Source organism: Macaca thibetana, chromosome 8 (assembly GCF_024542745.1).
Source record: "Macaca thibetana thibetana isolate TM-01 chromosome 8, ASM2454274v1, whole genome shotgun sequence".
Taxonomy (NCBI): domain Eukaryota; kingdom Metazoa; phylum Chordata; class Mammalia; order Primates; family Cercopithecidae; genus Macaca; species Macaca thibetana.
The window spans coordinates 45,593,169-45,616,653 of record NC_065585.1 but is presented as its reverse complement, the minus strand read 5'-3'; the positions used below and the strand labels follow the sequence as shown (position 1 = coordinate 45,616,653).

The window sequence follows — 23,485 nt, the reverse complement described above, 5'->3', positions numbered from 1 at the left end:
TGACCTCATGATCCACCTGCCTCAGCCTCCTTAAGTGCTGGGATTACAGGCATGAGCTACCGCACCCGGCCTGAGCATTTATATTTTTAAGGAATACTTTACAGAATTAATGAAAAAAGAGATCTAAAATTCATCACTAGCTAAATTGGAAGTCATTTTTATAGCATCTCTTTAACAGCTAGCTGTTTGACCTCATTGTTCTCAGTTCATAAATTTTATAGTGAATGCTTTTGCCTCAGCACATACATATGCTAAGGCGTGAAGAATATCCTTTTTCACAACACTTTCATGTCTCAATTTTATTCATAGAATATTTCCTAGCTATTTCTTCACTTTTGACCATGTCATTTTTAAAACTAAATTTTTGAAATTGAAGAATTTATCAGTAAAATAATATTCTATATTATCTCAATCAGTTTCCTTTGTATTTTTTTTGAAAGATACAAAAGCTTTCTTGTTTTTGCATTTCTTTTGTAACCAAAATCTAAAAACTGTATAATTGTTCTGTGGATTTTTATTATGGGTTTGAGTCCCTATTTCAAATAACTGTACTTTCATGTTTTAAATGTTTGTCTTTGCTATCGCTCAGTGTTTTCTATTACAGGGTTATTTTCTTAAAATGTAGAGAGTCATGGTGTAGAAGCACAAATACTAAGATTAAATGCTTTTTTAGTCATTATTCTGCTTATAAAAACTGCCAAATGTACATTGTGACTTTTTTATATGTTGCCTCAATTCTCCCTATGCCTTTTCTGTTTTAATTATAGCTTAGAAAATCTCTAGGGGTAATACATTTATACTCTATATACTGTATATTAGTATTACTTATCTGTTTTTAAGATTACCAAAGAATATTGTTCTCTGGTATCAATTAAAACTTACGTAAGAATTTATAAACAGAATAGACAATATAGTTTAAATATTTGTGTGAAATATTTGGTATTTTCTGACTAAAGTCAACCCTATGTGGCTAAAGCTTTTCATATGGTACTAAATTATCTTTTTTATATTCTTAAGAATAAGCATAGCACATTTTATTTTTAATTTTATTTTAAGTTCTGGGTTACCTGTGCTGAACATGCAGGTTTGTTGTTACATAGGTATACATATGCCATGGTGGTTTGTTGCACCTATCAACTTGTCATCTAGGTTTTAACCTCCGCATGCATTAGGCATTTGTCCTAATGCTCTCCCTCCCCTTTCCCCCTGCACCCCGACAGGGCCCGGTGTGTGATGTTCTCCTCCCTGTGTCCATATGTTCTCATTATTCAGCTCCCACTTTTGAGTGACAACAAGGCATAGCACATTTATTATTCCAATATTTGTATAACTCTGGCCAAGTTAAAACATTAATGCCCATCGAGATCATCCTGGCTAACACAGTGAAACCCTGTCTCTACTAAAAATACAAAAAAATTAGCTGGGCGTGGCGGCGGGCGCCTGTAGTCCCAGCTACTTGGGAGGCTGAGGCAGGAGAATGACGTGAACCCAGGAGGCAGAGCTTGCAGTGAGCCGAGATCGGGCCACTGCACTCCAGCCTGGGTGACAGAGCGAGACTCTGTCTCAAAAAAAAAAAAAAAAAAAAATTAATGCCCAAAGTAAATAAATCTATCTCCATATTTTGGTGGAGAAGATGGGGAAAAAGATTTTTACATTCTAATTTTTCCTGAAGAAAAAGTATCTTTATATTAAGAATGCCCTAGTGGTGTTTCATTTCCCAAGTGAAATAGCTGGTGATCTGTTCTTAGCTTTGTTGATTCCTGAATGCGTGGATAAAATATTATACTTGGAGTTCTTATCAGTAATAATATTTAATGTGTTAAACATAAGTATTGCTGGAAATCTGAATGGTGTTTACTCTTCAATGTAATGGAGACCTTTCTAGTACCTCCACTTGCAGGATAAGTTCCTACAGGGAAAAGTTTTGAAAAGAAGCAAATTCTAATGTTAAACCTTGGAACATAGCTAGCACATTTCTTCAAAGTATGTACTTTTATTATTGTATTTTTAGTAGAAATGGGGTTTCACCATGTTAGCCAGGATGATCTTCATCTCCTGACCTCATGATCCGCCCGCTTTGGCCTCCCGAAGTGCTGGGATTACAGGCGTGAGCCACCATGCAAGGCTATTGGGCTATTGGGCAGCCTAAGCCCGGCCTTTGTTACTGACACAGACATCCTCAGAATTTCTTTGTCACATCATTGTTCTTTAGAATAATAGAGGGTCCTAATAATATCTATATATTATCACATCTTGATTATGGATAGTAGATAAGGGAGATTTTCTCAGAGAGGTTTCTTGGTGCTATAGTAGCCACTGCAAAACTCAATGGAAGAATTGGAAATAGGTGAGACTTTGAATAATATGTTGAGCTATGGCAAATAGGCCAGGTGGAGGAAAAGAAGGTGGTCAGAGAATAGAGGCAGAAATAAAGCATGGTACACTTAGAGACATGAGGATGCTTGTTTTTTGTATCAGTGTATTTGTTATTGGAGCATAATGAGAGAGATATGAGGACAAGTGATTGAGATCAGATTGTGGAAGCTTTGAATTCCTGGTTAAGGTGTTCAGGTTGTGCTTTATTACATAGGTGGATGAAGAGCCCCTAAGTATTTTTGATCAGGTTTGCACTATTTTGGGAGAAATAAATACCGTGCCAAGTAACAAGTAAGTGTTTAAAGAGCACAGCCTTTACAAGTGACCTCGGCCAACATACAGCACTTAAATCCCTCAATTTTATTTGTAAAACAGGGATGATAATACTACCTACCTCATAGGGTTGTTATGAGGATTACATAAATTAATGCTTATAAAGCATTTAAAACTTGTCTGGTACTTTGTAAGTATTCAGAAATATTTGCTGAATTTTGTAATTCAGTCATGATTATTACACTTATTGAATGCTTTTGAAATGATTGCTTAGTGCTTAGTCTGACTATAGTATTTAATATATTGATTGAATTGTGGAAAGAATTCTACCTACCCCTTTTTGCTTATGCAAAATTAAATAAGTAAAATACCACTGATGAACTGAGAAATTGTAATTTTGTATGTGCTGCAAAAAAAAAAAAAAAAAAAAAAAACCACAACACAACAACAACAACAACAAAACCCTTACAAGCATCCTTATCCCAGCTACATAAGAGGTTTATATCAATTTAAAATTCCCAGATAATTTTCAATTGTTGTTTCAAGCCCTACCTAATAATAGGCCATATTAGTAGCTAGCATTTGGATAGCATTTTACAGGTTACAGAGTACTGTTTTATATGTTACCTCCTTTAGCTTTCACCACATCCTTAGGCACTACTCAGTGCTATAATTCATTTCACAGTGGAGAAAATGAAGCTCAGGGATGCCTAAGATCACACAGCTAGCTTGTGCTCTTAACCACCACACCATAATTCTGTTTGGCCTTTTTATTGAAACAACTGTATCAAAACAATATAGAGTACAAGAAAATGCTTTTTCTATAGCCACCACCTTCCTCTGTTCTATACCTTGCTTTTTAAACTCTACCATGTAAGACTCATCACTTGGACAAACATAATTTCATTCATAGATTTTTACTGTGATATTCTATTGCATGAATATGCCAGGTTATTATGTCATTCCTTCTGTTGATGGAGATTTAAGTTTTTAATTTTTCTCTATCACTTGTAATGTTAAAATGAATATTATTCAACATTCTCCTTGTACACACATGTAGTAGTTTTTCTAGGGCAGTGCCTTCCAGTATAACGTCCCTTGATAGTGTAAATTTCTGTATCTGCATTAATACAGTAGCCATTATCTACTGTAACTACTGTAACTAATACAGTAGCTATTAGCCATGTAACTACTAAACTATGACTCAAGGAATTAAGAAGCTAAATTTTTAAAATTGTATTTAATTTTAATTAACTTAATTTTAAAGAGACATGTATAGCTGGTAGCTATTGGGCAACATAGCTCTGGGTTATGTATCTAGGAGCTTAATTGCTAGGCGATAGGTTACATAGCCTCAGTGCTGATAGATTTCACCAAATTGTGTCAGATTTATATTCCCAATTGCTGAGTATAAGAGTTTCATGGCTCTCTGGCAAACACACTTAGCCTTAATACTGTGCATTAGACACTATACACTTGGGATTATCTTGGTACTAGATATTTGTGGGTGATGTTTAAGGAAAAATATTTTCTCTCTACAACTGGAGGTGATAAATTAATGGATGATACCCTAGTATGATTAGATATGCTTTCTAATGTATGGTAACTGAAGGGCATTGTGCTACTGTCAAGAAAATATATTCAATTTTCTGATCAAATGTTAGACTATGTAGCCTTTGTTGCTGACTAGAAGATTCATGATTGATACTTTTCCTTAAGGAAACCATCTTTATTCTGATTGATTTGCAATTAAATTATTCATATTTTAACATCATACATTAAGAGATTTTATGGACTGTTGCTGTATTTTTAAAAGTTCATACCTTTCTTTACAAATAGAGAATTGCTTAATGATTATTATAAGTTTGAGAATACTAACTTCTGTTTCTAGTCTTTCTTCTTGACCAATTTTATAATACTTGTGAGTTGGAAGTAACTCCATACATTAAACACCATGTTAAATAATGTGACATTTTTTAAAAGGAGTTGATCTGTTATATAACAAATCTAAAGGTTTTTTTTTTTTCTCCTCAAATTTCCTGTTTTAAATCAATTCTAATCTGTTGCCTTGGAATTAGTCTTTATCATGTTTAATTTGAAGTCTTACAGTTTCTCATCCAACTACATAACATACAAATACATTTAGATAAAGCATAGTTTTACATTTTATTTTGAAGGCTAGTTCTCATATTGTTAGGTTCAGAAAGTAGGCGACAAGAGGGGACTGAATTTGTAGTCAGAAGGTGCGGTTTCCCATTTGGACTGTGCTGTTTCTCATCCTCCTTACCTAAATCATCAGCATCTGTAAAATGGAGTCTACCTATAGCACCCTGTGAGCTGTGATTTACCTAGATAATATTGAAACCCCTTTGCAAACCATTAAACTGTAATCAAATGTAAAGTGGCATTATTAATATTATTACTATCACTTATATATTTCTGTATTTTGTATTACAAAGCTCTTCATAATTTGGTAGTAGAATTGGAATGATTGGAAACAAAAGAATGTAATTAAAGAGAAAAAAATTTAAGTGATAGAATTAATGACATAGTAATAAAAATGAATTTGGTTAAGAGATAAAGGGAGATGTCTTTGTTAGAATTGTTATTAAAGGTTTCCTAAACAGTTTGGAATTAGTACTTGTTTACATACAGTTTAACTAATTCAGCTACAATTTACTTTTCATAAATATTTTTCTATGTTTTTTTTCTTATGGAAATTATTTAGAAAATTAAGAAGAACTTGACTTTAGAAAGCAATGTACTATGAACATTTTTCTCTCTGTCATTAAGTATTCTTTTAAAACTTTATTTTTAATGACTCAGCAGTGTGTTTAAATTACCACTATTATTGCTGACCATCTTTAGTTGAGATTATGAATAAAAGGGAGTCAATTCTGAATCCTAACTTAAATTATAATCTCTGAAAAGAAGTCATCTATGTCGACATAATTTTATGAGTAGGAAATGATTGATTAGTAGATAAAGAGGGAACGTTATAAACACGAGGATAATTTCACAGAAATTTTCGGATTTCCAAATTTGATTTGGAAATGAATAGGGAGACTGTTAATGACCAAAATCAGAGATTTTAAGTAAATGAAATGAAAAACTTTGAATAGAGAGAGGAAGAAAATACCTGAATGAGAAACGATGCACACACAGTTGGAATAAAGTCTGAGTGATTCATGGTTTGTAAAATAGAAGTTGACTTGCAGCTCTGGTAGATTTTATAGGAGAATCCTAAAACAGGACTGTTGCCGAAGATATATTGTAGAGCATTAGAAACAAGTTGGTAGAAGGTCTGACTGTCTTTAATAAGGACACATGATAAATTTGATGTGCTTATTTTATTACCATCTTTAGAAAACTAAAGAATGCAGAATTTAGAGTTTTACTACATTTACAATTAGCCTTTCTAAGTCACCATTGTGGGAATTGCAGTAAACTTCACTGCTAAGAAAGATAATTCTGGACTTCAGTATATATGAAGTTAACTTTTATGCCAAGCACTTGCACATTGAAGAAATCTATGAGGATTTTATGGAAACACACCTGTAATGTATTATTCTAACATTCTCAAAAAATCTCTCTGATCCCAAGTATAATAATGAGTTATTATATATAATTGCTTGAATTAAGTTATGCAAATTAAATGTAATCATTCTAAAATTTAATGTTTGAATATTAATGAAAGAATAGTATTTAAGATTTATGCTATTTTATTAGTGCACTAAGGAAGAGATTAGTTAATCTTGTAATGCTTTATGTGTGTTGTATGTGTTATGCTATTTAAAAATCTGGTATCACATTTGACAATGCTTTTGATATTTCTTTTTTCTCATAAGCCAGCCTAGCTTTCCTAGGCATTCCCTTGTTGTTTTTGTTACTGTCCTTTTTAAAAAAAAAAAATTCAAGTGTTTTCAAGTAAACTCTTTCTGTATGTTGGTTATTTGAACCCATATATGGAATTTTACATTTGTTGCTGTTAAATTTCATCTTACTAGTTTTTATTAGCTCTTTGTTCCAATATTTTGAGATATTATAGAATCTAGATTTTCTCATTCACCATGTTAGCTATATTTCCCAATTTTTTCATCTGAATATTTGATGACTGATATATATGAATTCAGTAAATTAATGATTAAAAAACCATTTAGTTCATGCAAATCCTCTGGCATGTTACTAGAGACCTCCCTATAGATACTGTTTGGATTTGGTATTAAATCAGCTCTGAATCCATTTTGCTATATTTTCCTCAAGTCAATATTTCTCTATTAATGAAAGTATCTTCATATTATCATTTACACATCTTTATAACATCGAGTTTCATAAAATTGGTGTTGTTCTCTCATTCGTTATCCTTGTCTTGTAACCAAAAAAGGAAATGGGTCTGGTTTGGTTTAATGTGTTCTTAGTTGTCTCACGGAACTCCTAATATAGACCACTTTCTATTTTCACTGCCTAGAAGCCTTCTAACAAGTAATCTATTTGGTTGAAGATCAACATCATAATTAAACTTTTAACAAAATTGAAATCATATTCTTATTTTTCTCTATTCTAGCACCTTTCTCTGTAATATCTGAGATCACACATAGATTCTTTAATAACATCAACAGATTTTTTAGTACAATCATGGTCAGTTAGTGCATTGCAGTTGAACACATTTCTAATGAGATGAACGGTGTTTGGTCTATTTTTATGCCTTTTACATTGACTGTACATTGTATGCCATATAGCATCTTAAATCAGCATGCCAGTATAACCCATTTATAACATTAGTGAGCAAATGAGGATTTAGCTGAAGTTTATGACTGTTCACTAAAAAAACAAAAACAAAAAACAAAAATTCAAAGCTCATGTTTTCCAGAAGAGAGATTGTGAAAATTTAGTTTATTTGCTTAACCAGTGTTAACCAGTGAGACTATTTTGAGAATCTTCAAGTAGAAAGAGAGGAATATTTAAATTCTAATGAAGTTGCCTATAATTTAGCCATCAGAAAGAAAAGAGCTGATAAATACTGCTGAGTGTCATGTCATTATTACTTCATACTATGTGTGTTTGTATATATAAATCATTTAATAATTTGTTTAATTGAAAAATGTGTTTTATTATTTCCCCGTCATAAAACCATTTGTTAATATAAAATTGCTGCTTCATTAAAAAGTTTGTAGTAATTAAAAATTATTTTTTTCTAGAAGATATGAAATTACATTCTTAGAAAATAAGTTAATAATTGGATATACTCAATTTTCACTCCTTTCCTCTTATAAGCAAGCATCTTTCTTTTGCAAATGCGAAATGGGTGATGAGTGTTTTAGAATTAATTTAGCATGTGGACTAAAGATATAGAGAACAAATTTTCTTACGTAATGTTCTCTTTCAGCTCAAGAAATTATTAAGGGATTCTTTTGCTTATTAAACTAGCTCTGTGTCATCAGTGTTCTTTTGGATGTTGTAGCACAGAGTTAGTGAGACTGATTATATGGATTCAGTCCCAAAGCAGGCCAGCCAGCCTTTCTCTTATTCTCTGTAGTAATAACAATAACTAGATGTCATTTATTAGACACTAAGGATGTCAATTAACATTACCACATTTAATCCCAAAAGAAACCTGTGTAAACCTCTGATATTCAGTGAGGTTTAGTTGACTTTCCCAAGGATACAAAGCTTGTTAGGTAGTAGAAGCAGATTTTGAATATAATTGTGACTTTAAGATTCATGCCTTTACTACAGCATTATATTGTACCATCATTGACCATGGAACCTTAACAATAGCCAGCTGTCTTACAGATGTGTGCCATTCATCATAGAATTGTCTGGACCAGAAATTGTAAGCCAATCTCCTTCATTAGAGTTATAATTGACAAGTACATGTACTGGCATCTGTGAATCAGTTGTGCCACAAATGATTTCACATAAAGCATAAAATAAAACTGAAGTTGGAGCCCTGGAGAAACCAGTATTGGCAAACAAAAGAAAGAAGTCTAGTAAAGGAGATTAGTGAGGAATAGTTGACGGAGTATGGTGTTCACAGAGCAAAATTTTAAGAATGAGCAAGCTCATAAAAATAATAACTTCTGATACATATTAATTACTCTGTGTCAGATATTACTTTTTACTCATTTAAGTCCTCCAGTGACTTTGCTTTTTAGGTGAATATAATGAAGCACTGAAACTTCAATTTGCCCAAAAGTACCCGGTGACAGGTGTCAGAGCTAGAATTATAGACACAGAAAGGCTGGATTCTCAGTCTATGCACTTTACCAGCATGCTATACTGCCATTTTGAATTGTCACATACCCAGAAAAGCCTGCTGAGTTAATGACTGAAAATTGCCCATTGGATCCAGTATTGGAAAATTTAAGGATGATATCTGATTGTTCTTGGTTAGCAAAGAGAAAATAAATGGTGAGAAAATGGAAATATTGAGAGAAAAAAAAAGTTTCTGGCTAAGGGAATGTGAGAGAAAGAATGTAGTAGCTAGGGGAATGCAAGGACTTATGGAGAGAGTGTGTCTCTGTGTCTCTTTTATAGAGAGAAGAACTAGAGAGAGGATAACTTGAACGTGTTTTCAGCCAGAACAGTAAAAGATGCAGGAGGAAAAAGAAAAAGGTGATTGAGTAAAATCCCCATGTGAAGTAAAGGAAATAAAGAAGTAATACATTCGACATTGTAATTCATTCAGCTTTCTAATTCATTCAACTTTCCTGTATTAAAAGCCTGCCATGTGCCAGGCCCTGCACTTGTTGCTGTGTACATGGAGGTGAGAGAAAAGAACATAACCCAGCCTTCAAGGGTGGAGTGAATTAACAGAAACCTTAGCCTTGAAGAAGAAAAGAGATGCTTCCTCTAAGTAGTTCAGTGAAGGAAGCAAATGTGAATTCTTCTGTTTTATAAGTGAAACAGCCGTAGATTTTTGGGCACCTTTTCTATGCTCACCTTGGTTCAGATAGCAGAGATATAATGTTCAAAGTTAAAGAGCTATGATGACCCAAGTATCAGAGTGTGGTTTTGAGAACCAATAGGGATGCTAGTTTAGATAAAAAAGGGAAAAGAAGGCATGTTCCTCAGCCTAGTCCAGACCTTCTGAATCATAATGTCTAAAGATGGGAGCTTAACATTGTGAACAAACTCCTTGGGTGATTCTTCTACACTCTGAAGATTAGTACCCCTGCCCTAATCATTGATGATGGAACTCAACATTGGTTTCAGTCTGACAGACAATTATTATATCCCCTGTCCTATTTACTCTCAAAATTACTGTCACTTATGGAGACTTGATGATAAATATGTAGACATTTAATTTAATCAAGCCATAAAAGTTTTACTTCTTTTTCATTCCTATTTTCTGCTTTATTTAACATTTTGTGGATCTCAATTGAGCTATAAGTGAATGAATTTCACTTCTTTACAGTGAATTCCCGAGATATGCCTATTCAGCAGTGAGTAGTAAATGGTTCAACATGAGCTGTTCCTTATGTAAACATACAAAAGGCCTGACCCAGACTAAATCAATTTAAAAAGAAAAACATTAAAGCTATGTTTCCTGTTATATACTTAAAGTCTTCTTTGGTTCCTTATGATTACATTATTGACCAACTATTGCAGACTTTAGTTTATCCTCCTACACCACCTGCTGAATGGTTCAAATGGTATGGGATAAGAGTTTCGGAAGGGCAAAGCAATTACAATTATAACTCCTACATTTTAGCCAATAAAGCAGCTTTTTGTGCTAAGGGTAAGGAAGTCATGGGCTTCTTGACTCACCCCCTTTCCTGATTTGAATTGCTAAAAGGTTTTAAAGGCTGCAATAAGGAGACGGCGAAGTTCATAGAGCTTTTAGAAGTATGTGAAGTTGAGACCAGAAAATTTGAGTCCTGTTTATGATAGCAAACATTTCTAGGAAACATTTAATTAGTAAATGAAACAACAACATAAGGCTTTTTTATTAGAAGATGTTTACATTGTATTTTTAAGGCAGACATTGTTAACATTAGGCATTCTGGTCCTCACCATAGGGCAAGCTATAGTCCTTTACCTATGATTAGCTACTTAGTCAAGTATCATTCTGTTAGAATTCTTCTCTCTAATTATTCTGCAAGTGTTATTTGTGCTAGGAAAACTTGGTGTTCTAAATCAAAGTTCCTTGAATAAAATATACTTTAATTTTTGGCATTGCAATCAGAATGTTTTTCACTCCTGCCAGTCTTATTTTTAAGTTATAAAGTTATTTGCTTAGGGAAAATAGCATTTTAAAAGTTGTAAAATTGTAAAATGATTTTCAATCTTTGAAAAAATAAAAGTAAATTATTTTTGAATCTTGTGTCTGTAACCATTTACCAAAAACTTAAAAAAAACTCTAGTGTGCCTTGAGATGTGAAATATCTTTCAGAAGACATCTTGCACTAATAATGCTTAATGAAAGTTAATGTACCCCATAAATGTATACAATTATGATTTGTCATTAAAAATAATAATTTTTAAAAGCTAGCATATGGTATTTGAAAACATTTTGAATATGTTTTCTTAATTTCATATTGAAAAACAAAACAAAAATGCTTTTAATATTTCATGATAACTGAAATTGGTTTTAAGTATGTATAGGACAAAACAGGAGTATATCTTACATATTAAAAAATAGAGATTAGTGACTATTTCAAGTTGGGGGAAAACATCCTCCTATTTTTTGGAAAATAAAGTAAATCAGTGCATTACTACTGTATTTTCTTATAATGATAAAGAAAAATAAACTTGGGGATTATGTAATAAGAAAGAAAAATTAAATTTTTATCTGCCAGAAAAACTATCCTATGTTTGTTTTATTAGAGAAAAATTAAACTAAACTTGTAAATTTTATACATATTAGCTAATTCTTCAAAATATAATATTTTATTAACTAAAACCAATAAGCCAAATGGTCTACTTTTATAATTTGTAATAGAAATTTTCATTTGTACTTGGAAAACTATCTATAGATGAAATACATTGATGTTTCCTGGTTTTGATAGCTCAGGAGACTAAGACTGTTGAAGAAACTGTGTTTTAAAGATGCAAGAATATTTTTATTTGGCCTAAATTTTACACAGTAAACTTTTTCTTGGCTTAAAAAGTAAGAGGTTTATTGCATACTAACCAGCATACTGTTAAGACATTGTTAAGTTGATGAAACAGGTCAGGTTAGAAAATGTGAGTAGAATTCATTGGGTTTGATTTATTAAATTGAGTATCACTCTGCTCAGCTGATGTTTCTTTTTAGAATCCTAGTATGTGCTTTATCTAGCTAAGTCTGTCTTATTCTCACTTTCCAATCATTTTACTTCTATTTGACATTTTATACAGAGTCTGAGGAAAGATTTCAAAGTAGGGTTTTTTTTTTCCTGACATTTTTTGAAGTTTTTATGATGTGATGACTTCTGTGCCAGGCTTTCTATATATTATCTCACTTAATTTTCATAATTAAGACAGAAACCCAGCTTTTTCTCTCCTCTTGGCTATTGTGCTACTACAGAATTTATGCAAGCTGTTTGGCAGGGGAGAAAATGCCAAGTTTACAAGGCAAGCCCATCTTGTGGGCTGCACCTCTTCCTCAAACACTGGGCCTCATACAAGTCTCTGATACTTGGTACAAAAGGGCTTGTCCTTGGCTGGAAACCTCCATGCCATATGCCATTGCTTTCCCCACTGCCTCTCTCCAGGCGCACTGTGCAGAGCCTTTTCAGGGTTTCTAGATGTGCTACTGCCTCGTACCTTTCAGCCGTTGAATCTGCTATTTCCTCTGCTGCAGATTCTTTCTTGTATGAAATTAGATAACTGGACTTTTTTGAACTTGTTTCTACGTTGCCTTCCTCTTTCCTGGGCCTCCCAAGTCTGGGTCAGGTGTCCCTTCTGTGTGCTTCCAATTTTATTTTATACGTAACCTTTTGGAGTATTAAGTGTTGTATAATTGCCTCTAAATCCCCTATTAGACTGTAAGTGTTATGAGGGCAAGGACCATCCAGGGACCTATTATTCTTAGGGCCTATCACAATACCTAACATACAGTGCCCAATAAATATCTGTTGAACAGATAATGCAAGTCAGGTCACTGGAGGAAGGGCTGTTTTGGTAGGAGAATATAGTTGTGACAGTCCTGACTAAGGCTATGAGTAGGGAAGAACCTGGTTGCTTTCTACCACTTACTACTTTACTAGCAGTTTTATTTTGTCACAATATGGTTTTAAAATAGAGTCATTTTCATGTAGAAAAAGAGCTGTAGAAGAAGTAATGTTGTATTTTGTAGAAGAAATTAGAGGACACTATATTAATAGAAATATCTTCTAGGGACAGTGACGACTAGGAGAGTTTTTTTTTTTTTCCCCCATAGTAAGTCATAAAATCTTTGTCTCTATAAATCTTCCTATTCATTTAACTATCTATTTAATCTTCACAACATCCTAGTTATGTTTCCTTTTTTCTTGCAAATATAGTTTATTTTGCCTTCTATCCTTATCTTTTTTCCCCTTTAATGCTAGAAATTTGTTTATTTTTGGCTTTGTTCATCTTCTCTTTTTTATTGTGCTCTATATCCTTCCCTCTTTCTTTTAGTTTATTCTACTTTTTATGTTCAGCTTATCGAGCCTTTTTTATTTGCTAAAACTAGTATTTTAGACAATAAATTTTCCTGTAAGTGCCACTTGAACTGCATCCTACAATGTTTAATGCATAACATTTGCTTTTAAGTATTAACTTTTATTATGATTTTTTGGACCAGTGGATGACTAATTTAGAAGTGTGTTTTAAAATTTCTAAACATAGGCAATTTTGTGAATTCTCTTCTTTAATAAAATATCTAACTGAATTGTATTGTGCTCAGAGGATACAGTCTATATGATACTAATTCACTGAAATGTACTGGGGCTAGCTTAATGGCCTAGCAGGTGGTTGGATTTTAAATGTTCCTGTGTGCTTGAGAAAAATATGTATTCTCCAGTTGTCAGATACTGTGTTCTGTAAATGTTCACCTCATCACACATACTATGTTTTTCAATTTTTCTGTATTTTTTTTCTTATCTGCTTAGAGGGTTAAAGTATTCCACCATCGATGACAGATTTGTCAGTTTCTTCTTGTAGAGCTATAAGTTTTTCTTTCATATGTTTTGAGGCTCTTTTTACAAATAAATTTAGAATTGTCTTAACCTCCAAATGTACTGAATCTTTTGTCTTCAGGCAGTAACTCTGTTTTTAAATAGAGTTAAAGTATATCTTGTATAATATAATGTAAATATAACTACTTAAGTTTTTTGTCAAATGTTTGCCTAGTATATATTTTTCCATTTGTTGACTCTTTCTGTGCCCTGAAGTTTTAGGTGTGTCTCATAAAAAACAGAATATTAACTGTGATTTATTAAATGCCATCTGACAGTTTTTATCTTTTAATGGGAGAGTTTACATTATCTATATTTATATTGATTATTATGTTGGGATTTTTATTTGTATCTTCTTATGTGCTTTTTACTTGCCCAACTTTGGTTTTTCATTTCTGACATTCTAATTTTTATTTATTTGGAAGTTATGTGTTCCATATCTGTTATTTTAGTGGCTACTCTAGCAATGTTAACATGTGTACTTAACAAAAGTCTGAAGTTAATATTCTTCTTCTTCAACAATATAAGAAAGTTAGAACATTTTATGTCAAATTATCTGGTCCCGTTATTTATATACTATTATTTTCCTGTGTCTTATTTTTGGCCTATTTTCTCATCATAATTTAGACATCATTATTATTAATTTAAACATAATATTTGTTTAGACTTACTCATATATTTACCAATGTCTTCCTAGTGATTATTTCTTGGGATACTTCGGGCTGCCTGGATTTAGGACTTGGCATTTTCAATAATTGTGGAATAATTCTCAGATATTATCTCTTCAAATATTGCCTCCTCCTTGTTCTGTGCATTACCTCCTGCAAGCTTTAATTAAGCATTTTTTAGACTTTCTCTCTCTATTCTTCATGAATCTTAACCTTCTTTCATTTATAGTATTTCCTTGTCTCTTTGGATTACATTCTGGATTTCACTGGATCTTTCTTTTTATTCACTATCACTCAAGCTGGGCATGCTTGAGTTTTTTTGGTTTTGTTTTTGTTAAGTCTTGTTCCCTGCTCATATTTTGAAGATGCTTTTTTACTTTTTAAATAATTATTTTATATTTTATATTTGCTAGTCTGTCCATTGCTTCTGCTGTTGTGTGAATTGTGAATTTTGTCTGTAAGTGTCTCATTTCACTTGGAACCTGATCTGTGGAAGAGCTTTGAGTTGAAATTGATTTCATCCCAAGATATTGTGCTTTTACTTTTGCCTTTGCCTGTCATCTGGCAGCACTGTCTACCTGGAGCAAGACTCTCCAGACAGAAATTTTTGTTCATCACATATTTGAGACCCAAACTTCCAAGTGCTAGCTCATGATTGCAAAATCTTGGAGCATTGTTTTTTGGTTTGGGTTTTGTGTTTGTTTGTTTGTTTGTTTTCCTCTTTACCCATTAGTAAGGTAAAGACAGGTAAGTTGATAAATTGCCTTGTCTGTTTCTACATGAGCATGAGGAGGACTGTTGCTTTAAAAATATATTTTGAAATATAGACTCATAAAGAATTACAAAAAATATTTGGAGAAGTTCTGTGTGCACTTTACCCAGTTTCTCTCAATAGAAACGTCTTGTGTAACTATAGTACAATATCAAGACCAGGAAGTTGACATCAGTACAATCAATACACAGTTGTATTCAGATTCTGCCAGTTTTACATGCACTTATTTGTGTTAATGTATATAGTGCTCTATGTAATTTTTTCACATGTAGATTCATGTAACCACCATCACAATCAAGATACAGAACTGTCCTATCACCACAGAGCTCCCTAGAAGTGCTCTTTCTAATTCACCCTTTCACTGCTGGTGACCCTTGGTAATCTCAGCTTTATGTGAATTGTCTTCTATTAAACAGATTGATCATTTGCGTGAGCCCTGAACTTCCTCTCCTCCTGTGCAGTTAACAGAGCAGAAAATCAGTGTCTGCAGGATTTAGCAGAAAACTGTAGAGTAAAAGTCAGCTTTGGCAGGTGCTTATTTATCATGGTTCCTGGTTTCACATTATTTGGAAGACTTTCCAGTTTCTGTTATTCTGTTATTGGTGTTGGCTCCAGGATGTGTCTGAAAAAATACTTTAAATTTTTTTTAAAGCAATTTGGTTATTAGAGCTAGGAGGTTCATTCAGAGTTTCTAATATGCCATATTCAGAAATAGGTGATAGTAGGAATGTTAAGGAACATTTATCTGTATCGTTTTCTTTGCAGTTCATTCATAGAGAAGTGGATTTGGTTTTATCTTGATACTTGTGCATTTGTGATTAGTTGGTGATTTAAATATGCTGTTCATTCAAAATCATATAAGATAATATACTTCCATAATAGTCATAAAACTTATAAGGTACTTTATGAATAGTTTTTCAATTACACATATATTTTATTTATCTTTATAATAGTTCTTATACCAAAATAACTAAAGCACAGGGAAGTTAAATAATTTCTGCAAGCTCATGATCATTGGAAAGTCTGAGACTAAAACTCACATAAATCAACTGCTTATCCTACTTTCCCCAGCTGAGATTTGGAAGGTTTTGCAATTAACTTTTAAGTTGGATTTATATCCTCAAATATTATAAATTACTCTGAATTTTTTCAAATCAAATATGTCACATATATGTCAATATATCAAATATATAACTTAATTTTAAAAGCAAGCAATAAGAAAAAATGTAGAAGTACTAATCCTGATCCCTAAAAGTTTTAAATTTGAAAATTACATTTTTGGAAGTATCTGGCTATCACTCAAAATAGAAAGTATTGCATAGGGAAGAAGAACCTGTGGGAAATCATGTTGTCAACAAATGATGACAGGAGAAATATAGCTTAATTTAAGCCCCCGCTCCCCCCGCAAAAAAATAGGAAATTTCAAGCCTGAATGCAATGAAAACTCTAATGAAACTCGGTGTTTTTGTGATTGTAATCTTGTAATTATTACAGTTTTTCCATGTGTCAAGAGAAATAGGAAAACGGTTGTTTACATTGGGATTAGGTTGATTTGTCTTTTACTATAGCACTAATTTTGTTTTCATTTTTTTTCCTTCAAAGGCATTCTTAAAGTATTTTAGTTCACCTTAAAAATATGTTTAGGGAGTTTATTTAAAATGTACAGAGCATTGGCTGTTTTAAAATAAGTAAAAGTAATGTTTATATGGGGAGTAATAATCTAGGGAAATAGGTTAGGCCATCAACTGCCTCAGATATTTGCTGGCGATCAGAATTTATGTGGCCCTGATTCAAAAATTTAGTGTTTTAAAGACTATGTGCTCTTATTGCTATGTACAGATACGTTCTCCACCTGAGATTTGTAAAGATTTATGTCAGTTCACATCAGTGAATTGAAACAGCATTTACCTATTGCTAGATAGTATAGATAGTTCCTGACTTCAAGAAATGTTTGGCATATTTGGGAAGACTGGTAAGTCAATGTGGTATTATTGTATTTACAAGTATAGAGAGACCCTAAGAACACAGATTTGGGAAGGAGGGAGTTTGGAGGAAGGGTGATCAGGAAAGGCTTCATAAAAAAAATGATAGCTGAGCTGGGCCTTTTAAGAATTAACAGAATTACACCAATATTTAAATGAAACTAGAACATTCTTCTACAGAGAGACTCTCAAAATGCCTCTCCTTCCTACCCCCACTGTCATTCATTCCTTTTCTCTTTAAGACAAATTGAAAGGATTAATGGCCCACTTATGAGCCCTGTTTCTAATGCAGTTCTTGAGTCTGTGTAAAATTTTAGGTCACTTTTCCTGCAATTTTTCTAAGTTAAAAAGGAGAAGAAACAGATCCAGCTCCTACCTTAGGAATCATGAGAATTATCCTCAGTTACTCTGGCTCCTGCTATGGCTTGTTGATCACTGGCTATTTGTTCCCCTTTCCCCCATTCATAACTCCCTGTGACGTCTCACTACCTGAGCTGCTTGCTTATTCCACTCATGTCTGCTCCTTGCTTCTCTCTTCACTTGAATTAATTAATATCAGCCCTCACCTTGCCTGGCCCAGTCCTGAGCAGCTGGCCCAGACACCTGCTCTCTTGAGTCTGAGTAGTCATTCACTGTCCATTATCGTTTAACCAGCCTCTGGGAGTGCTTATTCTGACCTCCACACCTTCTTAGTCAACCAAAGCAAAAACCGAATCAGATTGTGCCTTTTTCTGTACTTTTCACACTAGGACCCAACACTCCCCCCATCACCTCCGAATAATAAGTTTCATTAGCGTTCAACTGATGTAATTAACTTAATTGTATTTTTTCTAATGTCTGTAATTGAAACTTTAAAAAATATTTCTACTAGTAAGGCTATTTTTATTCACTTTGTTATTTCAGCTTTTCTGCTGATAAAAACTTTTATGGGGACCAAATACTATTTTTCTTTTGATCATCTACTTTAAAACTTTTCTGAACCAACAAAACTTAACATAAGAAAAAGGTCCCAAATTCAGGCACACTTAAATTTTCTCTGGCTCTCAAACTTTGTGCTTCCCACCCTACCTTACTGCCTTTCTATTTTACTTTAAAACCTTCATGAAAATTTTTATCTATTTACTTCCTTTGATTTAGCTTTACAGATTATTTTATTCATTTACTTAGCAGTGGACCCAGTAGGATCAACGTTGTATGTTCCAACTCTATATGGGGCAGTAAACCTCACTGTTATTCTACATCAGAAACCTTGTCATTTCTCAACACTACATTTGGGTTATATAAAGAATGAAGAGCAAGGGTTGAGGGAGTGAAATAGATTAAGAAGGCTCCATTACCTTTCCTAACAAGAAATCAAAGTTCAGAGGAAAGTAGATGATTAGCAAGGGAAAGCGTTTTGAGTAAAAAAAAAAAAAACCTCGTATTTGTGTTGTAGTTTTGTCCCATACTAGTTTTGTAACTTTAGCTATCTTTCAAACTCTCTGAATTATTTTTTCATTGGTAAAAATGGACATAAAATAGAACCTCAGAGCATCTCAGGGATTGAAATCATGTATGTGAAAGTACTTAGAAAAAGAGTAACATGCCAGGAATAACGTAAGAAGTCATTGTAGTGTAGATTACTCTAAGTGATAAGTTTTGGATATGTTTTCAAGTCATAATATGAGCTAACTTTCTGAAACCTTTTTCATAGATGTGCCCCAGTTTATTCATCAGTAATCCACAGTGAAAAAAATGGTATTGATAATATGTTAGTGAACAAAATAAATATAGAATGGTTATTTTATCTGTTTTCTTGTTTTTGTTTTTGTTTTTTTCACTGCCTTTACAGGAGAGCCTTGAACTTAGGAATTCTTCGAGATCCTGGATCAGAAATCGAAGACAGACAATACCAAATAGACCTGCAGTCTATCAATATTGGTACTGCACAATGGGATCAACTAAAACCAGAGAAGGAAAGTGTCTCAGGAGGGGTGCTAACAGAGACTGAAAGGAATTCTCAAAATCCAGCCCTTGAGTGGAATATGGCCAGCAGGTAGGAAATGATTGAGAAATTTTCCACTCTTTCTAATACTTCATTGCCAGAACAGTTGGTGATATAATCTTTAGCATGTCCAACCAACCTAAGTATTTTGGTATTGCTTCTGCTTTTCATTACAAACATAAAAAATATTTTGTAATTGTAGCTGATGATTTTGCATGGAAACCTGCTGGTCCTACCAGTGTCACACTGAAATTATTACAAATTTAGGATTATGTTAGCATAAAAAAAAGCTTACTATTTGTTGAAAGAATCTACTTCAGGCTAAAGGATACACATTTTCTCTTAAAATCTGTTGTATTTGGGGTCAATTGTTTGGTTGAAGTTTAGCCTCTCCTTTTTGCTTATAATAACAAGAAAAAATTAATGAATACTCTGCAAAGTTATGTTTAAGTTAGAGTGTGGGGGAAAAACAAGAGTTTCTGACTCTAGGGTTTTTTCCATCCACTTTAAATAAAAGTAACTATGTTCATAGATAATTTTTTAAATTTATTTTTATTTCAACAGTTTTTGGGGTACAGGTAGTTTTGGGGTACATGGATAAGTTATTTAGGGGTGATTTCTGGGATTTTGGTACACCCATCACCTGATTAGTATACACTGAGCCCAATATGTAGTCTTTTATCCCTCACTCCCCTTCCTCACCACCCCCACCCCCAAATCCCCAAAGTCCATTATATCATTCTTAGGACTTTGCATTCTCATAGCTTAGCTCCTACTTATAAGTGAGAATATATGATACTTGGTTTTCCATTCCTGAGTTACCTCTCTTAGAATAATGGCCACCAGTTCCATCCAAGTTCCTGCAAAAGACATTATCATTCCTTTTTATGGCTGAGTAGTAGACCATGGTGTATATATACCACATTTTCTTTATCCACTCATTGGTTGATGGGCACTTAGATAGTTTACATCTCTTTGCAGTTCCAAATTGTGCTGCTATAAACATGTGTGTGCATGTGTCTTTTTCATATAATGACTTCTTTTCCTTTGGTTTTCTGTTCTTGCAATAGTTTGCTGAGAATGATGGTTTCCAGCTTCTTCCATGTCCCTACAAAGGACATGAACATCCTTTTTTATGGCTGCATAGTATTCCATGGTGTATATGTGCCACATTTTCTTAATCCAGTCTGTCATTGATGGACATTTGGGTTGGTTCCAAGTCTTTGCGATTGTGGATAGTGCTGCAATAAACATACGAGGGCATGTGTCTTTATAGCAGCATGATTTATAATCCTTTGGGTATGTACCCAGTAATGGGATTGGTGGGTCAAATGGTATTTCTAGTTCTAGATCCTTGAGGAATCGCCACACTGTCTTCCACAATGGTTGAACTAGTTTACACTCCCACCCACAGTGTAAAAGTGTTCCTATTTCTCCACATCCTCTCCAGCACCTGTTGTTTCCTGACTTTTTAATGATTGCCATTCTAACTGGTATGAGATGGTATCTTATTGTGGTTTTGATTTGCATTTCTCTGATGGTCAGTGATGATGAGCATTTTTTCATGTGTCTGTTGGCTGCATAAATGTCTTCTTTTGAGAAGCGTCTGTTCATATCCTTTGCCCACTTTTTGATAGAGTTATTTGATTTTTTCTTGTAAATTTGTTTCTGTTCTTTGTACATCTGGATATTAGCCCTTTGTCAGATGGGTAGATTGCAAAAATTTTCTTCCATTCTGTAGGTTGCCTGTTCACTCTGATGGTAGTTTCTTTTGCTGTGCAGAAGCTCTTTAGTTTAATTAGATCCCATTTGTCAATGTTGGCTTGTTTTGCCATTGCTTTTGGTGTTTTAGACATGAAGTCCTTGCCCATGCCTATGTCCTGAATGATATTGCCTAGGTTTTCTTCTAGGGATTTTATCGTTTTAGGTCTAACATTTAAGTCTTTAATCCATCTTGAAATAATTTTTGTATAAGGTGTAAGGAAGGGATCCAGTTTCAGCTTTCTACATGTGGCTAGGCAGTTTTCCCAACACCATTTATTAAATAGGGAATCCTTTCTCCGTTTCTTGTTTTTGTCAGGTTTGTCAAAGATCAGATGGTTGTAGATGTGTAGTGTTATTTCTGAGGGCTCTGTTCTGTTCCATTGGTCTATCTTTCTGTTTTGGTACCAATAGCATGCTGTTTTGGTTACTGTAGCCTTGTAGTATAGTTTGAAGTCAGGTAGCATGATGCCTCCAGCTTTGTTCTTTTTGCTTAGGATTGTCTTGGCAATGTGGGCTCTCTTTTGGTTCCATATGAACTTTAAAGTAGTTTTTTCCAATTCTGTGAAGAAAGTCATTGGTAACTTGATGGGGATGGCACTGAATCTATAAATTACTTTGGGCAGTATGGCCATTTTCACAATAGTGATTCTTCCTATCCATGAGCATGGAATGTTCTTTCATTTGTTCGTGTCCTCTTTTATTCCATTGAACAGTGGTTTGTACTTCTCTTTGAAGACGTCCTTCACATCCCTTCTAAGTTGGATTCCTAAGTATTTTATTCTCTTTGTAGCAATTGTGAATGGGAATTAACTCATGATTTGGCTCTCTGTTATTGGTGTATAGGAATGCTTTTGATTTTTGCACATGGATTTTGTATCCTGAGACTTTTGCTGAAGTTGCTTATCAGCTTAAGGAGATTTTGGGCTGAGATGGTGGGGTTTTCTAAATATGCAATCATGGTAGACATGTTTTCTAGGAAGCCTTCCCTGAGCCTGTCACAAGACCAAGTTAAGTCACATTTGTGTGTGCTCTTATCACATCACTTAACATATTTTATTCTAATTACTTATATAACTACCTCTGGGTCCGGAGGACAGAAATCATCACCATCATGTTCATTGATTTATCCCTAGAACATAGCACTGCCATGTATAAAATGTATTATTGTAGTCCTTCACTGACAAGTGATTGAATGTGCCCCTGAGAAGGGGTGTAAATTTGGGTGAAGAAGCACACATAGCCAGCCAAGGTAAATTTCAAGAGAGGAATGTAATTATGGAATCATCAGCAGGCGACTTGCATGGCAGCTGGGAAGTGAATATTTTCATCATAAAGGAAGATCTTCTTGGCACACCACAGCATCAACTACACTAATCATAAACTCCAAATATCACATAATAGTAGCCAGCTTCAAGTCTTTCTATTCCTTATCTTTACACAGTTTTCAGATTTAGGAGGTACGAGCTTATAAAAGTCACAGGTTATTGTGTCTTAAAAATCACAAATTCTGTCATAACAAAGAACATGAGCCTTACTTTCCTAGGAAATTTTATGACCACCTAACCTTAGTTGTATCTCTCCTATTTGTTCTTTAATTTATTTAACTTATGGTTTGTGTATGTGTTTTAATAATTTTTGGAGATAAATTCACATAACATAAAATTAACCATTTAAGGTGAACATTTAGTGGCATTTAGTACATTTACAATATTGAGCAACTAACACCTCTGTCTAGTTCCAAAACATTTTCTTCACCCCAAAGTAAAACCCCTTGCCTGGTAGGCACTTTGTCTCTATCCTTCTCCCTCCTTCCAGCCCCTAGCAACCACCAATTTGACTCTAAATTCACCAGTCTGGATTTACCCTGTCTGTATGAATTTATGTATTCTGGATATTTTATATAAATAGAATCATATGATATGTGACCTTTTATATCTGGCCTCTTTCACTTAACATACTGTTTTGTATATTCATCCAAGTTGTAGCATATATCAGTACTTCATTCTCTTTATAGCCAAATAATATTCCACCGTGTGTATATAAGTGATCACTGATTTATAATGGGTCAACTTAAGATTTTTCAACTTTATGATGATGCAAAAATAATAGTGCAATCAGTAGAAACTGTACTTTGCGTACCTGTACAGCCATTCTGGTTTTCACTTTCAGTACGGTATTCAATAATTACATGAGATATTCAGTGTTTTAGTATAAGCTAGGCTTTGCGTTAGATGATTTTGCCCAACTGAGGCCAATGTGAGTGTTCTGAGCACATTTAAGATAGGCTAGACTAAGCTATGATGTTCGATTGGTTAAGTGTATTAAATACATTCTCAACTTAGGATACATTCAACTTACAATGAGTTTATCAGGATATAACCCCAGTATGAGTTGAGGATCATCTGTACACTACAATTTGTCTATCCATTGATGGACATTTGAGCTATTTCTGCTTTTTGGCTACTGTGTATAATGTTGCTATCGATATTGCTGTACAAGTACCTGTTTGAGTACCTGTTTTCACATATTTGGGTATACAC

The 23,485-nt window shown here is 33.6% G+C and overlaps 1 protein-coding gene across 8 annotated transcripts in view; it reads left to right on the top strand.

Annotated features, from left to right (window-relative positions):
• VPS13B (vacuolar protein sorting 13 homolog B) overlaps nucleotides 1-23,485 on the top strand; it is an 859,202-nt gene that overhangs the window by 522,813 nt on the left and 312,904 nt on the right. For all 8 annotated transcript variants that reach the window (XM_050801187.1, XM_050801183.1, XM_050801189.1 and 5 more), the window contains one exon: nucleotides 19,029-19,232. In XM_050801187.1, the coding sequence (XP_050657144.1) occupies nucleotides 19,029-19,232 (204 nt within the window). The remainder of the gene's footprint in view (nucleotides 1-19,028; nucleotides 19,233-23,485) is intronic.